The sequence below is a fragment of the Sparus aurata genome, chromosome 1 (assembly GCF_900880675.1).
Source record: "Sparus aurata chromosome 1, fSpaAur1.1, whole genome shotgun sequence".
Taxonomy (NCBI): Eukaryota; Metazoa; Chordata; class Actinopteri; order Spariformes; family Sparidae; genus Sparus; species Sparus aurata.
In genome coordinates, this window is record NC_044187.1 from 22,232,297 (window position 1) to 22,254,720 (window position 22,424).

At 40.9% G+C, this 22,424-nt stretch overlaps 3 protein-coding genes across 9 annotated transcripts; 1 reads left to right on the top strand and 2 right to left on the bottom strand.

The window, feature by feature from the left end:
• Positions 1–270: 270 nt before the first annotated feature.
• On the bottom strand, positions 271–9,000 carry LOC115580274 (ras-related protein Rab-3D-like). Its single transcript, XM_030414462.1, has 5 exons — positions 8,820–9,000; positions 6,269–6,502; positions 2,412–2,530; positions 1,297–1,421; positions 271–1,161 (listed from the first exon to the last, which is right to left on the bottom strand). Exons 2-5 carry the CDS (start codon positions 6,500–6,502, stop codon positions 974–976), a joined length of 666 nt encoding a protein of 221 aa, XP_030270322.1. The 5' UTR covers positions 8,820–9,000; the 3' UTR covers positions 271–973.
• Positions 8,853–17,349, bottom strand: pld6 (phospholipase D family, member 6). Of its 6 annotated transcripts, none has more exons than XM_030414521.1 (5): positions 16,243–16,378; positions 14,574–14,755; positions 13,835–14,064; positions 11,486–11,752; positions 8,853–8,976 (listed from the first exon to the last, which is right to left on the bottom strand). In XM_030414521.1, the coding sequence occupies exons 2-4, from the start codon at positions 14,741–14,743 to the stop codon at positions 11,490–11,492; spliced, it is 663 nt and encodes a 220-aa protein (XP_030270381.1). In that variant the 5' UTR covers positions 14,744–14,755; positions 16,243–16,378; the 3' UTR covers positions 8,853–8,976; positions 11,486–11,489. The 6 variants fall into 6 exon arrangements, with proteins under 6 accessions (XP_030270381.1, XP_030270352.1, XP_030270372.1 ...); XM_030414492.1 differs by having other exon boundaries at positions 8,932–9,050; XM_030414512.1 differs by lacking the exons at positions 8,853–8,976; positions 16,243–16,378 and adding an exon at positions 17,325–17,349 and having other exon boundaries at positions 10,192–11,752.
• Positions 16,419–20,657, top strand: LOC115580303 (transcription elongation factor 1 homolog). Of its 2 annotated transcripts, none has more exons than XM_030414531.1 (4): positions 16,419–16,571; positions 16,879–17,017; positions 17,121–17,191; positions 19,565–20,657. In XM_030414531.1, exons 2-4 carry the CDS (start codon positions 16,902–16,904, stop codon positions 19,627–19,629), a joined length of 252 nt encoding a protein of 83 aa, XP_030270391.1. In that variant the 5' UTR covers positions 16,419–16,571; positions 16,879–16,901; the 3' UTR covers positions 19,630–20,657. The 2 variants fall into 2 exon arrangements, with proteins under 2 accessions (XP_030270391.1, XP_030270401.1); XM_030414541.1 differs by lacking the exon at positions 16,419–16,571 and adding an exon at positions 16,591–16,741.
• The last annotated feature ends 1,767 nt before the right edge of the window (positions 20,658–22,424 follow it).

The following is a 22,424-nucleotide window of genomic DNA, read 5'->3' on the forward strand; positions in this document are numbered from 1 at the left end:
ATAATATCAATCTTCATCAATGATTCTTTACATTTAACACACAGCTCAATGACTATTTCATAGAAAGCAGCCAATTCAAGGAATTAAATAATTTAATATTGGGAATAAACACACAGTTTATGAAAATTTCGTTTTTTAATGAATGGGAAAACACTGATTACTGATTACTAAAAAGTGTCAACACTGTGTAGAATAATTTCTTATAATTCAAAAGTTGGTTGATACAGAAAAGTAGCATTCATTGATATTCACAAAAACCAACAGACATAATGTATTTATCCACATCTTTTAATCTCAACTTTTAGAGGGACACAATAAACTTGGAAAATGAAATATTGAACAAGCATTAACGATCAAAACAAGAAAAATAAAAAACACACAGGAAGCTATAAATTAAAAGCAAATGAGAATATCCCTCTAAAACAGGACGACGCACACGGATGGATCTGGAATGACACAGCACCATCAAGGTATGTTTGACCTCAACCTTCAGGTATGTTTGACTTTGGACCGAACAGTGAGTGAGTTTTTTCTTCCTCAGCAGGATCACATGGGGGCAGGTTCACAGGATACACAGTGTGCGGTGAGGAGTCACAGTGATGTATTTTCATGCAACACCCACAGGGGGGCAGCATGATGAAAGTAAATCACAGTGATTTCCATTCCATGCCGACCTGATTCAACGCCGTTCATTCACGTCCTCGCCTGCAACAGGTGCTGTGTTCACCCACTAGACTAGACAGAGTAAAGCAGAGGTGTCGGGCAGAAGGCACAGCAGCTCTTTGGCATCTCAGCGTAACAGTCGCATTCAAATTACAATGAGGAGTCGCCACCAAGTCGGGAAAAGATCAAATGAAAAACAAGGGAAGCCAAGCATCCATGATAGTATTGCAGTAACATATGATAAAGTACATTCACAATGAGAGCTTGTTGACTGTGAGTATGAAACCCGCTTTCTATGAATTTCCAGCTATCAGCATGCGCATCCGCCCTGGCTGCTGCGGGGCGTCTCCTTCAGGTCGGTTCCCTTGTTGTTGGCCGATGGACTGGCCTCACCGTTGGGGCTCTCGTTCATCTTCTCACAGATGGCGTCCACCAGCTTGTCAAAAACCTGCTTCACGTTGATGTTGTCTTTGGCACTGGCCTCGAAGAACTGGAAGCCTGGAGAGAGCGGGGAGAGAAAGAAGAGTGAGAGATGATTAATAACTGATGTTTGGTTTGTGTGTTTCTGCTGACTGTGTGATAAAAGTGTGTGTGTGTGTGTGTGTGTGTGTGTGTGTGTGTGTGTGTGCTGACCGAGCTCTGTAGACAGTCGTTGGGCATCTTCAGTGGGGACCTGCCTGTCATCTTCCAGGTCCAGTTTATTGCCAACCAGCGCTACTTGTGCGTTCCCCCACGAGTACGTCTTGATCTGGGTTGCCCTGGGAAACGCCAACACAACATTAATTGTCCTTTTCACTCCATTATATTTATCTCAAAGGTAATGTCGACTCCACCTCAACCGGCTGTGGCAATAAAAATGAGCCATCAATGATAATATTGTTATATAATAAAGTGTTGGAATGGAACTAACAACATTTACATACAGAAGTGCAATCTTGAGGTACTTTTACTTTACTTGTGTATTAGCATTTTCTGATTCTTTCTGTTTCTACTCACACTACATCTCAGAGGAAAATACTTTTGGGTTCTTTCATTTACATGTTAGCAAATGGTCACATGATCAGTATGGTCAGGTTTGTAGTCACATCATTACTTGTAGTACTTTTAAGGGTATTTGATCCTAAACATATCGTACTACTGCACACGTATATTCTTCTTTTAAAGAAAGAGTTTGGATGCAGGACTTTTACTGAGTGGTATTGATACTTTTATTCAAGTAAAAGATACAAGTATTTCTTCCACCACTGTAATATTTAATATTATATATATCATTATATATATTTACTATGATGTATATAAATGCATAACACTGAAAAGGGCCATTATATATATAGCTTTTCATTTGCCGGTATTTATTTCAAATATTACTGCTGTCATTACTGCTGTTGTTCCGTAGGATTTTAATCAGTAGGTCTTTACACTTTGAACACAGGAAATATTTTACAATTAGTGGAGGTCAATTGTCAGATAAGTGTCTCTATATGAACAACTTTTTACTGTGTTTGTGGTTATTTGCAGTTTTTCCTTGCTGTATGCTATTGCTGCAGAAATGGAACAAATTCTGCCAAGTTTAGTTTTGTGTATTTACACAAAGCAAAAGAGCAGCAGGGTGTCTCCAGGTCATAAGACAACCAATAACAACAACATAAAAGGCCAACTCCAAACATGTGTCTTCACCTAATGGATAACAGACACACACGCAGGCTCACAAGGTGGCAGCTTGATGTTACATGTGGGGGTTTACTCACCAGTCCTGTACAGCACAGAATGACTCCTGGCTTGTGATATCATACATCAGCAGGAACCCCATGGCTCCTCTGTAGTACGCTGTGGTGATGGTCCGGTATCGCTCCTGCCCGGCTGTGTCCTGTAAAGAAACGACACACCTGAGAAATTCTGGGTCTTTTTGGGGGACTTTTATTGTCTAAAGCACATCTCAATCTCAAGAGAACAGCATAGTCACAGTTATATTACTTCCCTTCCCGCACATACTGTATAATCCTTATCATTAACTTTAACAACAAACGTATTCCTTTCATTGAAAGATTCCTGAGGGAAGAAAAGAAATGGTTAACCTGCTTCCCGAGGAGGAACGGTGAATCATTAACTCTGTTGTAACAGAAGTTAATCCCTCCCTGCATGTGTTGATTGTTGCCACACCCTGTAAATACACCAGGATGTGCTCCCTGCTCTGCAGCCATGCCTCAAGGGGCAAAATAAAGGTCTGAAGATGTTATTTTTCTTGTTAATGCTCTCTGATTGTGGGAAAACTATTACAGCATTAACAGATTACAGATCTGGTGAGGATAAAAAAAATGAGAGTTTAACTGATGAATCTAAGGTATAAATGTTCACTCTGAAGGTGAGGATTTACAGCTTGCAGAGTCCCACATTATATGTCTGAGCAGTCACACTGTGAGAGTCACAACATGAGGTGTCACCACCGTCTTAAACTTTGGTGCAGGGTTTTATAAAAATGAGCTCATCTCCTTTTAATGGCCCCATGACATCCATTCAGCAGCCATTTTCCCTTCCTTGTGAAAAAGTATGCAACTGTATCATTGTTAGGCAGAGCAGAGAAGCCATGCTATGCTGAATATATTGAGCTAAAAAAAAAAAGAAAAAAAAGAAGATGTATTACTTTCATCTAACAGCAGTGCTGTGGGTGAGTCCGTGCCTTCCACTAACATTCAGTAATAGATCTGTCCTGGGTGTCAGTCTGCGCAGTAAGCACATTCAGCTCCAGCAGCTCAAACACATGCATCTTTCATGAACCCTGCCGTCTGGGGACGATGTTAAACATCAACTGTCATTAACTCCACAGTGTGAGAAATTAGTTTACGCCACATCCATGACAGGCAGCAGCGTGTAAGAGGGCAAACTAGGGGACGGGGTGACGATAAACAGTGTGTGTTACGTAACAACACTTTCAAAAGCACTTTTCACTCGGCTGTGTTTTTAGAGGTAAATGCCGTTAATTACCTCGAGTAAATTACAGCTCTGACATTAAAGAGACTGCAGCGTTTTACACTCCGTTTTGCTGATATATTATGTGTCAACCTGTTTGCTCTCTACAGTGTAATTTTTATTTGTTGTAATGAAAAAGGCTCCCTGAGCTTTCTACTGGAAATTATGAGGAGGCTCTTTAGGCCTCAGTTATGTGAGTGTCACAGCTTTTTATAAACTGATATCTCTGCTGTAGGCTAACTAGACTATTAATCCTACAAAACAGGGCTGCCGAAAGTGGGGCCATGAGGTTCATATTGGCCCACCAGATGCTTCTAGAGAAAAAATATATATAATCAAAATCACAATATGCAAGAATTTTAGTTGGAACGATTAAAAATCTAACTACAAATTATCAACAAAATGTGAAGTATCATGTTGAAGAGGTATCTACTGAAGTTAGCATGCTAACCAGCAAGCCCTGGCCTGGTCTGTCCTGGTGCAAAGCTCCTTTGCTAGTGGTGTGAGCACCTACACGTCCCTGGTGCGCCCAGCTCACAGTCTGGACCTCTAGCTCCATTGCTACCTCAGTTAACTGGCCAATGGTAGCTACTGTTAGCAGCATTTAGCTGCCCCGTTGATCAGTTTGACAGGTGGCAAATTCTTACATACTGCACCTTTAAATAATTATGATAAAACTGTCTGATTATTGCTGTTTATTATCTAAGGAAAAATATGCTTTAGCTATGCAGACTACGGACTGCTAAACGAACTCAACTAGGCAAATGTTTTGTTCCTGTCTTCTTTTGGTCAAGAGGGGGCCAAAACCAAAATTTCTTGAACGGAATGATAAAACAACCCTTGGTGTGTTGAGACTTAAAGGTCAGTACAGCGTGATCCATATCTGGCTTTTCTAATATTGAGAGTCAATGGTGGCCCTTTTATCAGTGCAGGGTTATGTTTCTTTTTAAACACCAGGCACATGAAAAGGTCTGTAAAATGGGTGATGGATTTTGATTACTTTATACATTTGCATCCATCTAATTGATCAATAATAGTTCTTATTTTCTATGACTACATTTGACCATAACATGTCAAATAAAATCATAATTTGTAAGAATGTGAGACAGCAAATTCTGTGCTGACCCGACTAAAACAATTACATCTGGGTTTAAATTTAGAGTGTTTGTGTGTCATAATTATATTTTCATTCCACAAACAGAACAAAGGGGAATTACTTTGAAGCAAAAAATAAGAATAAAATGTGTGTTTTCATCCATATTCAGCTACCCAAATCCTTCCCAACAGTGTCTTTGTGCAGATATACGGGTTAATTCTGACACAACTTGCCCTGAGCTAACGGTTAAACATGCACAGAGGTAGATTAGTCTTGAGATAACAAAAAACTGAGGCTCAAACAAGGTCACTAATTAAATTTTCCTCCAGGCTCTCTGCCATTTGTTATGTCAATTCAAATACAAGGCAAGCGGCACTACATAAAAAGCACTACATAAAAAACTTGATCAAGTAAAACTGCAGACATGAGGTTTTTACACTCAGCACTCAAACTTTTGTGTGCTGAGTTGAATCAGTCAACTGTAACTCAGCCTCTGCACTGAGTAAACATCAGTTTGTATAGTTTCTTATCTGCCAGACTTCCACTCTTTCTTCCTGCTGCAGAGGAGAAACTAGACTGTGTGCATACAAACAGTTTGAAAGCAGGAAGGTGAAGGAAGGTAAAGGATATTTCATGAACTTTTCTTTGTGAGTCATTGTAAGGACACTTTGCACAGTTTCAGTTCCACAGCACAACAGTCCAAGTCGGTAAAATGACAAACACAAAAGTTCCCATAATACCATATAATAATAATAATAATAATAATAATAATAATAATAACATAATTTAAATATTGCTTTAAGATACAATATATTAAGATAGTCACATATTGATTATTTGATATTTGATAACATTCAGCGTGCGTATGAGTTCAGAACCTGTCGGCAATGGACAAGATTTGGTGTCAGAAGCATTCTGGTTTACGTTTGTAAAGTATTGACCATTATATTTGAGTGGGCTTTGGTTACATTCAGCTAAAGTGGGCCAAAGAGCTATCGCAGAACCCAGCAACAAGTGTCTGATGATGCTTTTTTTTTTTTTAGAGATTAGCAGATATATGTTTATAGATATTTGCCAAAATGTTGTCTGGACATCTCAAGTAGCTAATTGGACTGTAAAATATGACTGACGCATAGAAGAGAAACTCTTGGCACGGATATCCATTATCCATACATCCATTGGCTACACTGGCTAGCGAAGTCATGACCTGACCTACTGAGTCTCTGATTGTCTATTACTCGTTGCCTACGTTGGTTGGGTTGGTCAAGTGAAGGCTTTAAGAGTGATAAACCTTCACCATCCTGGGAAGCGAGATATCGTACACCCAAAGCCCGAAATATAGGCTGTTGCTGTTAAATCAGACGATAGCCGATGGGCTCTGAGATCTCACTACTAGTGCTCACTAATTGGTCCTTGGACAGAAAATTGAACACTGTGAATTAAATACATTTCAAAACTAGAGACATCTCTTACCAGCATGTAGAGATTAATACTGTTTATATATCATATTTTCAAATCAGTGTCTCAGTATATTTTCCATACCCAGATCTGAAGTTTGACCCTCTTGTCGTTCCTGTAGATGGTCTTGACTTTGAAGTCGATGCCCACTGTGCTGACGAAGGCTGAAGTGAAGGAGTCGTCTGCGTAGCGGAACAGGAAGGAGGTCTTTCCCACGCTGCTGTTGCCGATGATCAGCAGCTTAAACATGTAGTCAAAGTTTTGGTCGGCGGCATCCTTCTGCTCCTGGCCCGTCCCTGGATCTCTGGCTGATGCCATCTGTCAAGGAGAAGGATGGATGAAATTCGTGACCATACAAGGACTATGCAGACAACTTGTGCTGAAACGATTAATTTATCAATTCAACGCCAAACATTTTTTGTTCCAGATCTGCTGCTTCTCTCTGATATAATTGTAATTTTCTTTTGGTTTTAGACTGTTGGTCGGACACAACTAGAGATTTAAAGATATCAGCTTCGGCTCGGGGAAACTTATCCAAAACCCTTCACTCCAATGTTTTCCATCATTTTATAGACTAAAAGCTTAATCCATCAAACAGCAACACACCAGAATACATATCAACGTCAGAATATTATACATGTATGACATACAGCGCAGTAAACTAACATTCCAGGGAACGATAGTTGAGTCTCATTCCCAGGATGTCAAACACTGGAATATTGGATCACTTGGAAGAGACTGATCTGATCTCACCCAATCTGAATGAATCAGATCGATTCCATGAAATGGATCAGTTCTCTTTGGTTGGAATACATGTGTTCTTGCTGCATTATTCCTCATTAGAGACCAACATTAGGGGACATTTTTGGGAGGGAGAAAAACATGGTGGTAGAAAAACAGAACCACTACAACATTTTTGTTTGTGATCTTAAAAGATTTAAGGATTGTTGAGCGAGTTGTTCAAACAAGTGTTTGAGACGTCGAACAAAGCCAGAATCCAATCGGTCTTGGAATATATTTAACGAACAGAGTGGATGAATTGAATTTCCTCAGTAAAGGTTCTTCTTCCTCTTCTTTTTCTGCTGGTGTAGTTACAGTAGATTCGACACTTCACAGCGGGTAGAACCACTTTGCTGCTGCGGCTCAGTAGGTAGAATGGACATCCTCCAAATGGAGAGTTGGGGGTTCAATCAACCCCAAATTCCATCCGTGTTCTCTGTCGTTCTCCTCTCTTTAAATGTCTTCCCTACATAGTGCACCTTTAAGTTGGAATCTCTAATCAGAATGATTCCAGTCGGATAGAAGACTACCCCTGTAACCCCAGCTACTGGGTTGCAACACGCAACAAGTATGTCAAGTATTTCTTCAGCTGATAAACAGTCTATTTTGGGGAGAACATGCAGCTAAAGACCTGATCTGGAGAGTTGGCATTTGACATGAGCGATGGTTATGATTTGACTCCATCAGGCTTATTTACACACTGTGTGGGCGTTGGATGTAGGAGAGGAGAGCACTGATGTGCTCGACTGTCAAAGTGAGGAATCTCCGCTATTCGAGAATTCAGGTTTGCCCTCACATGCCTGAAAATACATCCAGCTGTTGGAAAATGGAAGTGTTGTTTTAAAAATTGTCCGTCTCCCTCCTTCATCCCTCTCAAGCGCTCTCATCCCCGTGCTGTGAATCACGGCCGAGGCGTGCTCCTTCCGCGGTTTCTCCCTCCATCCCTCACCCACTGCCCTCCCTGGACATCCGTCACGTGGACACGAACTTATGGGATCAGTAGACGCTGAGCGGTGGGCAAGGGGTAATAGATCCTCTGCCCCTCCTTCTGTTTCATTCATCACACATCTGACCATTCGTCGACACACTGACACTCCCATTTAAACACACACACGCGCGCACACACACACACACACACACACACACACACACACACACACACACACCCATTTATCTTCCTCTACTCTCCCTCATATTCATCCATCTATGCATCCCTCCTGTCATCATCCATCCATATCTAACCCTCTCCACACTCTCTCCTTCCTCCATCTCTCTGCATCATGAGGAGGCCGAGCCATCCATTCAAACACACATCCACCCCACCCACCCTCCTCCCCCCCCTTGTCATAGAGCCTGCACTACACTCCTCCCTGATTGCTGTGATCTCTCTGGAGACCGGCTCAGCATTTACCACTTTCAACACCATAAAGTAGGTACTGGCCGGCGGGGTTACTGCTGTTGTATAGCGATATCCACGCATGCGCCTGGACATGAGCGTGGAAAAGAAGTGCAAACTGGTGTGTGGAGGTTTGTAATGCTGGGTGAAAGACAACAGGCCGCCGTGCTACAGGACCGACGGATGTTGACATCTGGTCTGAAGTGTGGCTGAAGTTGATGGAAATGGGGTGTGCACACTCTGGATCATGACACTTGTTGACACTCACAATCAATCATATTATTTGTACATGAACCATCCTGATACTCCGTCAACATTAGAGGGTGTGAGGCGTAAGCTGACACTGTAGTTACAGTTAGGCTAATTTGCCTACCATACGGCGGCTCAACCGCAAACCTGGTGACATTTAAACAAACGCTGCGCCGTGACAGAAAAGAATGCTCCGTGAGTGTCTCTCACCTCGGATGTTGTTTACGAGTCTGTCTCCTCCCTGTTTGTTTGTCTGTCGCTCCTTCCTGCCGTCTTCCACCTCCACCTCAGAGCCGATGGGTGTGCGCTGCTGTCGGGCGCTCCTCTTCAGGCGCTCAGCTCCCGGATCTCCAGACGGTGCATGTGCCTGTCACCGGGACACGCACAGTGTGAGCACGAGACAAGCCAGCCGGAGTGTATACACGGCGCTTCCTGGGAACCCTTTCAGAATAAAAGCAGCCGTTCGAAAAGTAAATGTGAATGCAAATATGTGACATATGGCTTCAGTCCCTATTCTCATCTGTATAGCCTGTGTATATTATAAATGCTGGCAGTACATATATTTACACCGTGCACCTGCCCTGCGCAATACCTGTTAGTATCATATGCAATTTAACGTCCCCTTGCAATTGTGTCTGTATGCACAATTGTATAATATGTATACTATACATATATGTTTTTTATACCTGGTAGATTAAGTTCTATGATTCTCTGTGTATATATCCTTCTACATGTGTCATATCTGCATGTTAAAGGTGAATAGAATGTGTATGTTCTTTATTATTAATAAAGCATAATTCCTTAATTCTGTAACTCTTTCTATTTCCCATGTCTTTGTTGTATTGATTTTCATCTTCTAATAATCTAATTAGGGCTTTATTGTTTGATGAACGTACACGTACCAATTAGAAGTACTGCCAAAACAAATGCACTTCAATAGCCCAAATGGTTAATCAACAATTGGTTTAAGCAAAAGTGATATGATGCTACAAAAACACATTTCGCTCGCGCAATTGACCCACAACACCTTTAATCTGAAAGTTACATCCCCATATTTCCGGTTATATCTGATCCCTCACTGTCCACTTGACGCAGTTTCAACAGTAAACTTCAGACGGCCCTGCTGCTGTGTGTTGAATGGTGCAGGCGTTACGCACCAGTAACGCATCCAAACTCATGACCTCCAAGTTACATTGATCATTTGTACCGTGGATAAAATATAGCAGCTGATTCGTGAAGTCTAACATTTCCATTTAGTACGCTAAACTTCCAAGGAGTAAGCTGCTGAATTATTACAAGTCTTCAGTCTGACAAACCAGTTCTGGCCTTTATCTACAAGCATCAGCCTGACTGTTGAGCAATGCAGGGGAGTCATGCACCCAGGCACACTGAATCATGCCCAGACCAGAATCAAGACTACTTGTGTTCGCATATCTAAAAGGATGGTATTGTGGAGTAAGGAGAATGCTGGTGTGTATTTGTTCTGTAAAGCCTTTTTTGTGATTTTGAGACAGAGTAAATCATGTTGGAGCAAGAGGAAAACTACAGCTGCGGGGCAGTGATGCAACAGACCTGCCAAAACTGCAGTGTGGAAGAGCGGTTTTATTGGTGCTTGGCACAACATCTTCCCTGAGACAGCAGGAGCACACCCTGAACTATACAGTGTTTTTTCCCCTCCCCCAGACAGTGTAAATTAGAATTATACACATGTAAACTGTGGATTGTATATCAAACAAAGACATGAAACTCAGATTCCTCCGTAATCTCTATAATTCTGAAAGTGTATCATGAGTTCATTATCATATGGTATTTTATATAAATTGGTAATAATATAGCATTATTTATATAGATTATATGATGACTATGAGGACAGAGTTTTACATTGATAACTTCACTGGAGAACTGTTATACTGCCTAATGTCAACCTGTGATGTAAACTTAAAAACATTAAAAGATAAGTTTACCCAAAAACGACAATCCTATTCACCCACATGCTAATGGAAAGTCAGGCAAAGTTTCATTGTCCACAAAAACATTTCTGGAGCTTCAAAGCAAAACATTGTGCAGCGTTCTTTTAAACGACTGAGGTAGACAGGGACTTGTTTTAAAATGTAAATAAAAAATAACAATAACAGAAAAAGAGAAAATCTCCCTACAGCTTGTCGAGCTTAATCCAAGTCCACAGATGCTTTGAGATCCCAAATTGATGTGAAAAGCTGTAATTTCACACCCTTGAGGTGCAGTTGAGCTAATGCTTTTAGCCTAGCGACTAAAGTAAAGAAAGGGTGGGAATAGCGCCTTTTCAAATTAATTTGGGATCCCGTCACTTCTGTAGACTCAGGATGAACACTGGAGCCGTTTAATTTACTTATTACTTACAGAAATGTTTTATGGACTAGAAAACGTTACCTGACCTCACATCAGCATGAGAGTGGGTAGATATTGACGGAATTTAAACATTATTTAAGAACGTATTCTTATCTTAAGAACTTAACAGAGGTAGTCCCTTTAGAACTGGAACAAATCTATGTTGTGGATATTTCCCTCATTGCAAGGTTTTGAAGCTCAACTATCTTCTTCTGCCTGTGCAGAATAGTTCAACTAGTTCTACTATTTCTAGTCATTGTTCTTTATAAAACATATGAAAAAAACAAACCAAAAAGGAACTCTCAACTGCAGAATGAGCCTGATACAGTTTCACACAAAACCGTTATTCAATAGGAGACAGGTTTTCTTCCGAGATATATCTGAAATTAAGTGGCATCATCTTGAGCGGTAACTTCCCTATAACGTAAACAAGTCGCTCAAAACTAGAGGTAACATCACAAAAAATAAAAGAAGATAAAATTCCGTAGACACTTTGTGGCCAACCTTACAATCTTAAGCTCTAGCTGTAAAGTGAGCAGGGTTTTGGTCACTTGAGCTGTGGTGTCGTGCCGGATCATTGTGCGCCCACAAGTTGTGGAACTCCTTGATGAAGGGTTTCACCAGGTCTGGCTCCTCAGTTACGAGGATGTTCTCCATGTTCCCCTGCACTGCTGACAGTGTCCAGTTGAGGGAGCCGGTGATAAGAAGGCGTCTGTCCACCACCGCAAACTTGTGATGCATGAACACAGAGCCCACGCTGCGGCGCACACAGATCCCTGCGAAGAGGATAGAAAGGGGAAAGGATGGAGGGTAATTCTTTAATGCCTTGGATATGTGTAGAGATGAACAAATATCAATGAATATTCCTGCTCTTTAGAAGTCTTCTAGAACTTTCGTAATAGACAGTGCTGACATGACCTGAGGAGTTGTACAGGGTAAACAAATTTAAATGCATTTAAACTGCTGCTTTGGCCTCATAGACTATTCAAGCCCACGGCAACAGCGCCTCATCAAAAGCTTACAGCAGTCAGCAAATAACATTTTAAGTCACATGAATGTTCTCATCTTCAACATATCATCACGAGACACTTGTTTATTTCTTGTATCCAGTCTGAGCAAAGGAAATGCTTTGGATAGAAAATCTGCAACACAAAAGTGGAGAAGGAGAAGGTTCACACCCAGAGAAATATACGCAAGGGAATGTCTCATTTGGTCATCTGTAGCTACTCAGGTTCCTACTGTTATTTTCCGCCCCCCCCTTTCTGTAATGTCTTCATGAAGTAAAGTATATCTCACCCTCCAGCTAAAATCGGCTCTCAACATTACAGTGGCTACATAAAACACTCGACAATGGAGGTCAACGCGCAGATCACTGCTGCAGTCAGGTTAACAAACAGGAGTGAAGATAAAACCACTTTTTCATCCCAACATTTAAAAAGTAATCTCTGAGCTCTCCCCCCCATCGATAAATGGGTCCAGATCCGAGCAGACTCCGATGAGGTGTTAATTTTTCTTAGCTGGCCTGCTCTGAGCAGCTCATCAGCAGCTATGCCCCCCCACTCCACCCGGCCCCATGCACACAGCCCTTGGCAAATGTCCTTTGTTTGGTTCCCCCTAGCGGAAGAAGTCACATTATGTATGTTTAACTTAGTACATCCATTATAAATAAAATAATACAAACAAATACAATTTGTGATAGAGAGTTTGATAGAAATACTTGTTCAATCCTTTGCACAGTTTCACCTCAGCTGTGCAGAATGAAACAGATCTAAGACGGAAGCATTACTCTCGGAGATTTGTTATGTAGACTACTAATTAGATCCTGGTATGCAGGTTGTCTCTTTAAAGGTTAAGTGCATTTCACTTTAACAAGTGAAAAACAATTACCAGAAATTAGTTTTTAAGAGTCAATTTTCTGGAGCATTTCTCTTAAAAGTGCCATGTCCCTTTGACCCCCCCCATAATCGCTCCATGACTTTTTGTCTTTTAAAAATATATTCAGCTCAACATGAAGAGGGCACAAACACAATGGATGAGAGTAAATGCAACTGGATGATAAAGATTTGCATCTCAGAGACAAGCAGTCCAGAGGATGCCCCTTCAATAACCTTTCAGGTCCCATATACATCAGTGAATATCCCTCTTATGAGGGAAAACTACCCCATCCAGTGACAGCAGATAAAACCAGAGCACTGTGCTTAGTGCCAGTCATATTCAGCTGTTTGGGTATGAAAGGTTTCTGCAGACAATGACCAAACGTACCAGAGATGGTATGGAAAGAGGGGTTGATTGCCCCTCGCACCAAAGTCATTTCCATGAGGTTTGCAGTCAACATACACACACACTTGGAAACACTTAACCTAATGAAATTCACTGTCTGGTTGCCAATTTCTTACTTACTTAATTCTTACTTAACCATATGCAGCGGCAGTAATTGATTAAATGCGGAGGGCTGAGGGGGAAAGCGAGACAGTGTGAGTCTGACACGTGACACAAAATCTTTGAGAGCTTTGGGAGCCTGATTACTGTGACTGAACCTCCATTCACCCCGACAGTTCCTATCATCTCTCTATTCACCACGCAGGAACCCCTGTGAGACTTACTGACAATGACACTGATAGTCCGGGAACTCAGGGTGAGCACCGTTAGTTGAGTAGTCCCTTCCCGTATTTCAAGTGAAAATTGTCTTTAATAATGATCCCACAGAAGCTGGTGTGACTTTTTTAACAAATAATATCTCTGTAAGTGCTAAATATGTCCCCCTCAGTCTGCATTTGTGTATTTCTGGGGGGCAAAAGGATGCTTTGTCATAGTGACAATTTCAGTCACAGAGTATGAAGACATTTTTTTTCCCTCACCGGCCTTGCGGAGGACCCCTATCTGGGAACCAGTGATGGCGACGTAGTCCTTGTCAACAATGACTCGAACGGTGACGCCCCTTCTGTGCAGCATGCATACAGCCCTGCTCAGGTCCATGTGGGAAAAGGCAAATATACACAGGTCCAGAGAGGAGGAAGCAGACAGGATGTGTCGCAGAAGGCGGGTAAAAGAGGACTCCACACCATGAGCCAACAAGCAGAGGCAGGTACTGGAAAAGCAGAAAACAAGAAAAGAAGAGAAAAGGCTGACTTGTTTAATCATCTGCTGACCTTCTGTAGCGTATACTTAACATTTTTACAATTCATATATTCAGTCTTTCACCCAGGTTGTCCAGAAAGTGAGGACACCCGCTGTCAGATTACAATAGCTCTATTCAGCAACATGCATTTAAGTTAGTTTTACACAGTTTTAAAGCTGGCAGAAATGCAAATATCCCAAGTGCTCTTGTTCATACTTATGTGAAAATGTGTTTTCTGGGTGTAATTTAATTTATTTTTTATTATTATTCAGTAGATAAAAGAATTGTCCTGTGAAGTGAAAAAGGATTTGGATGAGGAATAGTAATCACACTGACTAAATCCACTTAGTGAAAGCATCTTGGGGCTGCGAATATTTGTATTAGTGGCTATTATCACAACACAGTTAACACTGATGCAGAGATAAAATGTACAGTACATTGGTTCATTTAACTCAATACAGAGATTATGTCTCACTTACTCAGATGAACGGGAAGTGAAGATGTGCTCCACACAGGCCGTCTCCGTGGGAAAGAAGAGGACCTCATTGAGGGTTCTTCGAGGCCTGAGGCGACGGACGAGCAAGACAATCAGCTCCACACTTAAAGAGACGGCCACCACGCCCAGACCGACCTCCTTCACCGTCCACATCACTGAAAGTTACTACATAACAAATCAAACATGCAGAATAATACAAACGTATGAATAGATATTGTGAGTTTTTGGTTTTTACTTGATAATGAACATTTTCACACAGGTCTCATACAAAATAAATCTTGATTATACTATGTGTCTTTGAGTGGCTTTATTTCATAGTGTTATGTAATTGTAAATTCACTAGCTTGATGCTGTCACACATATCCAATATTTACCTGTATTAGCATTTTCTAACATTTTACAAAACAACAAACAAAAATTATCAGCAGATGTGTCAGTGAATAAAATACCATTATTTGAAGATCTAATGTCACGTAAAAACAGAACATTTATACACTGCATGAAACCTCAATTAATGTTTTTATAATCATGTCCGACAAGAAGGTTTATAAATTTAGCAGACATAATGTTTTGTCCTTCTCGGAACAATATACATTCACTCAATTTGAATGCCTTTATTGTACTTTTACTCAGTAGGTGCTTTGTTAATTAAGAATATCTCTCATCACGTCTCCATTAAAGATTTTGTTAAAGGTCTCTGAGTCTGGGGTGTATTTTCCGCAGCACTGACTGAGTGATAATTAAACAATTATAGGCATTTTACAGGAGGAAGCAATGTGTCTGTGAGCGTCTCCTTGACAATAAGTTGCTTCTTGTCACTTTGATCATGTAGAAGATGACAAGAGTATAGAGTATACAGACTAGAATATAGTATGGAGTTGAGTATTTATAGTGTATAGTTTCAAGAACATTATAGATCTGAGACGGAACTGACAGGAATGCCATGGACTTATCAAAATACAGCACAGTTAGGTTAATGATATTTTGGAGCCATGGTTCGGACCACAGCTTCTCACTCATTTAGAAGAGAGATCAATAAGTCAGGCAGATTAAGCTAACATATTCAACTCAGAAACCCCTCTGTCCCTGAACTGTCTGTGCTGTTCAGGGGATGGAGAGTTGGGATGCCATGTTAACAAGGAGGATGCGTTTTGGTCATACTGTTAAAAGGAAGGGAGCATTTAGGTAACTTTTCTAACTAAGAGGGATGCATTTTGATCATTTTGTGAACAAGGAAGATGTAATTTGGTCATTTTGTTGACCAGGCAGATGCATTTTCGTCATTTTCTAACCAGGAAGATGCATTTTGGTCATGCATGGCATCTTCTCTGCTTCATCCTCAAATTGCGGACTTAAATTACGTAACGTTAGTAAGTAAAATTTTGAAAAAAGACTTTTTTCTTCCATATTTCTCTTGATTATTGTTGTGCACGACTAACAGACCTTACATTGTGAAAACCTTACACTGATATAGACAGTACACCTAAATCTGATTCCTTTCTTTGGTGGAATTCAGTGTATTCATTGTGTAAGGTTAGCTGCTTTTACTTGTTGACGAGCTATGAAGAATGGTACAAACTAAACTAACGTTAGCTTCGGTGACAATGTTTTGATGGTCAGTTGTAACGTCATCATATCGCATCAACACCTACCACTGATGAAATGTGACAACACCAAACTAACTACCGAGATGTCTAGAGAGTTAACTCTACATTTCCAGCATGTTGGAGGCCATGTAAACACATCAAACATGGAGTATTTTAGGGAACACACCCAACCTGAGCTAGCTTCTGTCGCCACCACGCGGGCTGGTGTCAGACGTTGGTACGTCACTGCCAATCAACTGACACATCAGTGAGCCAATGACTGACCGTCGAGCGCACAAGCTCTCCTCCAATCATTTAACGCGAACAGTTGCCGGTGGCGGGTCTTCAGAAAGCCTTTTCCTCATAACCACAACGTGAATTTTCTACTTCCAAAGGTAAACAAGACTGAACTTTTATAGAATAACTTTATCTAGACATATTTGGTAGACCAGGGACCAGTCGAGGCACAGTGAAAGACGTCTTCTCACCAGCTTTCTATTTAACTCGTCTTTTTATTGTGAAGCGATTTATGTTTTCCTGGGGATCAACAACAAACATGCTAACGGTAGTTAGCCCGCTAACTTTGCCAACAATATGGTGCCACAGCTTCTGACCCCAGTTGTTTTCCAGACCGGTGTTTTCACATGCTTTGTGTTTTGTTCTCCACGTTGAAGCCGCCGTGTTTTTGTCTTCCTCACACAGAGACCTGCTTCGGTTTGTGCACAATGGGTCGCCGCAAGTCCAAAAGAAAGCCCCCTCCGAAGAAGAAGATGACGGGAGATCTGGATTCTCAGTTCACCTGTCCGTTCTGCAACCACGAGAAGTCATGTGACGTTAAAATGTATGTAAAGTTTTTCCAAACGCTCATTCCAAGACGACTTGAAACCAAGTTTGATTTGTTGTTCGTTGAGGTGATTGTTGCCATCTTTTGAATTTGTCAACAGGGAGAGGAGCAGAAATACTGGGATAATATCATGCACCGTCTGCTTGGAGGAGTTCCAGACCCCCATCACTTGTATCCTCACTCAAAATAATAATTACGCAACTGTGCTGTTTGGAAACCCAATTTTATCAACTTTTGGCACGAAAGTTTTTGTCTCGGCCCTGCTCATAGTAGTTGAACAAATCAATCTCAAACGTCCGCTTACTTGGTTTTTCAGGGCCCTTCGACTGGATCCTATTAGGGCCCAATATACTCTGTCAGAAGTGCCTGTCAGTTGGTTGAAAGGTTTCAGAGACTCCCTTCCCCCACAGCTTTCTGATATTGGGTTAATCTGGGATGTGTCTGACCATTTCTTACCAGAAACCGACATTCTCATCACTTCACATTGTGATTGATCAGTTTTGTTGAGGTGAAGAAGGAGTCTGAAATTCTCTAGCTGCATTTCACCCACCAAGCAATGCAGTTAAGTTTGTTACACATTAGGTCACCAGTTTCCATGTGGCTGGTTTTAAATGCCATCAAACAAAATGTGGTGAGACTCAACTCTGACGGAGTATGCCCCGGCCTGCCGTCTTCATCAGCAAAGGGAGTTTGCTCACTTGTAGGGCCCTATGATTTCCGCGATCACGGAATTGCGGACGGAATCGCGGAATTGGCCGATTAAAACGGAATCTACTTTTTAACACGGAATATCGCGGAATTTGACATAATTTCACTGAAATGTTGTTCTCGTGTGGAAGAGGAACTTTTGTCTGGGGAAAACTGCACGGGAGGAACCAAATCTGGGTGGCACAACAAGTCGCCGCCGCTCCCCCTCCCCACAGACTGAGCTCTCCTGTCAAAACAATGCAAGCATGCCGAAGTGGCTGCCCACGGCTCCGTCTTCGTCGGCGAAAAAGCTGAGAAACTTGACATTTACCCCTCAGTACAGAGCCGAGCAGTTCCCGAACGACTTGTGTGTCAGGTGAACTGTTGTTTTGCAAAGAAGCAGACCTGAGAAATCATAATTAAAGGTGTAATGCGTCAGAGTTAGCCACTGTCCGATTCATATTATTTGCATATAATACCAGAGTGACTGTTAACTGCTGGCAACAGTAGCTGCTGTTAGCTAGCTAGCCCCGTTAGCCACAGCCTTCTTAGCTGACTCTGCCTGGGCTAGGAGGCTTTTCTGGATCTGCCTGAGAGCTGACCATGTTTTTATTCAATGAAACCCATAAAAACACAAAATATACTACTGTATGAAGACATGATGAAGTCAAAATATTTTTGATGCACTTTACTGTACTGTACGGTACAGTATTGAGGAAATATGTTTGTCCCCTCAATTAATTTAAGGTAATTTCTATTTAATTTGTGTACATTTGAGTTATTTACATTGAAAACACACTGTTTTTAGTAGTTTAATAAGAGTAAATCAGGATTCACAAAAATTAAAACGGAAAAAACGGAATTCCCAAAAATTAAAACGGAAAAAACGGAATTTGGGAAAAAATAAAACGGAATTTGGGAAAAAATAAAACGGATTTCATAGGGCCCTACACTTGGCAGTAACTCAGTCTGCATCTACACTAACTTATTTTTTTATAAGGTTTTCATGTGAAACAGCCTGCATCTAAACTATTGTCACCAGGACATTTAAAGATCTCTTCCTACAGTGAAACAGCTAAATCTTTTCTCATCATTTTTGCAGTTGGCGAACAACAAAACTGCACATCACACCCAACATCTGGTACAGAATAGCATGGATAAAGTCTGGATGATAGAATTGTTATTTTATGATTGTGACGTCATCAGAAAAAAAATCTTCGTAAATGCAGGCAGTTAACAACAGGGAACGTGGGGTATGTTTGGCTATCTACATTTAAAATGACAGATTTCAGAAAAGGTTAGAGGTGAGAGAACGTTTCTTAACTTTCCTTTCACGCAGCAAAAGCTCAACAGCTCAGCTTTCCCTGTACATACTGAAATAACAGGCTATGTTTATATGTGCAATCTCTGGAGACTGTTCTAAGAAACGTCTTTTTTTAAATTTTTTTGTTCAAATAATTGGCTGTCAGAAAAATAGCAGATATTTCTTGATCTTACTCTGTTAAATGGTGCAGAGATTCATAATGTGATTATGGCTGGAGGATTGTTCTCCCTACAACCATTCTTTCCTGGCAGTCGTTCACATTTTGTTTTCCCTTCTGTATTGATTTCCAATGTTAATATCCCCATGGTCTGCAGGGATATAAACTCTTATTTTAAGGATTTTTTGGGCCTTTCATAGCTTTATTGATGGAACAGTATAGAGAGAGGACAGAAAACATGATGAGTGACGGGGGGGTGACACGCAGCAAAAGGCCTCTGTACATGAGATGTGTGTTCTACCAATTGAGCTACTGGGGCGCCCAACTGATATAAACTCAACAACATTCTTTTTATCCTTAATACATTGCTCTTCAGATCTGTCAGAGCCAGTTGACGTGTACAGCGATTGGATAGATGCCTGTGAAGCAGCCAATCAGTAGCCCTCATGGAGTTGGATGTCTTTCAGGAACAGGATGAGGATGTGTCTGGTGGTGGTCGTGGGCCCAAAATGATCAAGCTGGTCGAGGGACATTTATGAATCTCTTTTGCGCAAAATGGCTCTGAAGTGTTCCTGTTGTCTTCTCCAGTTTCTGTTTAAGCCACGACACTATTTCTGACTGCTGGGATTTATGACATCATTTGTTCTATTTGTTGTAACCTGATTTATCTTAAAACATTGAGTTGTTTTCAATATTTGTTTCCTTTTAAAAAAAAAAAAAAAAAAAAAAAAATCTTTTGGATTGTTCTCAGAGATCCCTAAGATGCAGCTCAGACAAGCTTTTAAACTGTAGCTGTTGAAGATTATGAAATTGCGTTCCTTGATTTTTATTTTGTGTTAAACGGTGAGATATTGTGAGCTGCACACATTTAATTTAAACAGAAGAGGCATCCCGTTTTGGCTTTTTTAATGTGAAATCAATAGAACATAACACTTTTTTAAGTAAACATGAGAGAGTGGTGTGAATGTGTGGCTCTTTATAGAAACAGGTTGAAAGCAGTCATTCTCTCTTACAAACTGAGACTAGCAGCAGGACCTCAATTTCCAGGTTGGCTTTCACAGTCCAGGCATAATGTTACGGGTCTCGTTCACAGTAATTATTACCCACAGCTCTCCTCATCCTCATAAAGAGTTGTGTCACAACATTAGGTCATTCCATAGGAGAGAGGAATGACTGTGTGTAAGCTTAGCTGCTACATTCAAAAGTTTTGAATTGTTCTTAAATCATTCATTTTTTTTCAGTTGATTGTGCATTTATAGCTTACATGTTCCAAGAAATAAACATTTTCAAGAAGTACAAATGATGTTTGTTGTTAAGCACGTCTGTACAGAGAAATGTCATCTAATCCAGAAATCAAGTTATAATATTGGGGGCTATTTTTCTATGCAACAGCCATCAGTGTTAATAGCAACATTATGAATTTGATAAGTGTGATCTTGGAAATAAAGGAGCAATAAGACTTGAAACCAGCAAGTGTTGGTTGGTTTTTCTTTTATTTATTGTGTAATAAATTAAATGTATTTTGATTGCATAAGAATAATAATTCCAGTCAAAGCATTGCACAGTGAGTCAAATATTCACAGACCTGAAAAACCCTCTTTCTTTTAGTGATCAAAATGTGTTTATGCAACCTTGATTTGGTTTAATCAATACAGCAGTCTTGCTTTTATGCATTCGTTTATTGATTAAGGGAGCAGGAAACCAGACAAAATTATCAGATCTGATGTGGCCATATCCTGTACAGCACTGAGCACCATCAGCTGGTGAAAAAAGGAGGGGCAACTTCAGAAGTACCAATTAAGCTTTAGATGAATCGTCAAAGAACCTGAGATTGTGTAAAGATGATTAATAAAGTCAATAAAATCAACTATGCTTTTATAGGTGCCAGTACTGGGATAAAAAACATAAATGACAGCCTTGTGTTGAATATATAACAGATGAAATAGTCAAATTTGAATGAGGTGAAAGAACAGACTCAACTTCCAAATGTGTGGTTTTTATTTGAGTTTGTACTGTTCCACGGTTCCAGTTTTGATTCAGCGTTACACACAGTTGGGTGAGCCATTAAAAACAGGCTTTTTGATTGGACAATGGGACACCCTCAGCTCGTGAATGGAAGGAGAATCCAACCAAAACACATTTTACTTTAATTACAGCACTTAAATCCAAAGGCATCAAAGACGCTGGCGGTTTCAAAGTGAAATATCTGAGTAAAGTAAAAGCTTCTGATCTACTCTCCTGCGGCATCTGTGACCGTGGCACATTTTTAGGAGTCCAGCATCCATTCATCCCCGCAGAGCACGGGATGTAGCAGATCACAAATGAAAGAAGACACAGTGTAGCAAGGCTGTGCACCAGGCAGCGCTGAGTGATAATAGATGAGATGTGGAGTGCCTGCCTGGGCTCTCTCCACCCAGGAAGAGTGTGTCCGTGCATGCGCGCACTGCTCTGCATTGTGTTTGATGATGGACCCCAGCTGGAGAGGTATTGCCGACGCCTTATGAAACATGCTGGAGGATGATTACAATGGAGAGTGATTATCACTTAGTCTCTCATCTGTCTCTGCACGTCCCCTCCCACTCCCTCCCCCTCTCTTCTATTTCTCCTCTCCCATTCAGCACGCGAGGTCAAGTGTCACCCCGTCTCCGTTGTCAAGGCTGCCAATCACCCACACAGTGAGTGCGCGGCAACTGTTGCCAAGGAAACAGAGCGATTCGGGTTGCTAGGCACCTGGAGCTGTGCTCACAATAGTCATTTTGTTGCTTAGAAGCACACACACACACAAATACACACAAAACCACAGAAAGAGCTTTGCCCAATCAACAAGTTTACACAACGTGAAGATTTGAATAACTATAATTACATACTGCGCTAATAAATAAGAGATTTGCTTACGCAGGAGTAAGAAATCATAAAATAGTAAATGATAGGGGTGTAATTCGTCATGGGCACATTTGCGAAACAGATGCTAATATATTGCTGAATTTGCAATGCAATGTTGATTTTCTAATTTATAATACTTAGCAATAATGCTAATGTACCAAAATGTAATTCAGAATGTTTTATTCCAACACCTATGCTACCTGATCAATCAGCTTGCCCCGGCGTCCAAGATTTCTTCAGACCTACAACTCAACTTGATCAATAAAAGACATAAACATCCATCATTGTGACTAAAAATAGTTACCCATAAAATCAATCAATCCCCTTATTTCCCCACTGGCACATGGACCCGG

Excerpts from the sequence above, each read along its gene's own strand:
- LOC115580274 (XM_030414462.1), bottom strand. The coding sequence starts at position 6,502 with ATGGCATCAGCCAGAGATCCAGGGACGGGCCAGGAGCAGAAGGATGCC. Across the intron at positions 1,422-2,411 it reads TTCTGTGCTGTACAGGACTG|GGCAACCCAGATCAAGACGT; the intron begins GTGAGTAAACCC and ends GGCGTTTCCCAG. Across the intron at positions 1,162-1,296 it reads ACGACTGTCTACAGAGCTCG|GCTTCCAGTTCTTCGAGGCC; the intron begins GTCAGCACACAC and ends CGCTCTCTCCAG.
- pld6 (XM_030414521.1), bottom strand. The coding sequence starts at position 14,743 with ATGTGGACGGTGAAGGAGGTCGGTCTGGGCGTGGTGGCCGTCTCTTTA. Across the intron at positions 14,065-14,573 it reads TTCACTTCCCGTTCATCTGA|TACCTGCCTCTGCTTGTTGG; the intron begins GTAAGTGAGACA and ends CTGCTTTTCCAG. Across the intron at positions 11,753-13,834 it reads AGGGGTCCTCCGCAAGGCCG|GGATCTGTGTGCGCCGCAGC; the intron begins GTGAGGGAAAAA and ends TCCTCTTCGCAG.
- LOC115580303 (XM_030414531.1), top strand. The coding sequence starts at position 16,902 with ATGGGTCGCCGCAAGTCCAAAAGAAAGCCCCCTCCGAAGAAGAAGATG. Across the intron at positions 17,018-17,120 it reads AAGTCATGTGACGTTAAAAT|GGAGAGGAGCAGAAATACTG; the intron begins GTATGTAAAGTT and ends ATTTGTCAACAG. Across the intron at positions 17,192-19,564 it reads GTTCCAGACCCCCATCACTT|ATCTGTCAGAGCCAGTTGAC; the intron begins GTATCCTCACTC and ends ATTGCTCTTCAG.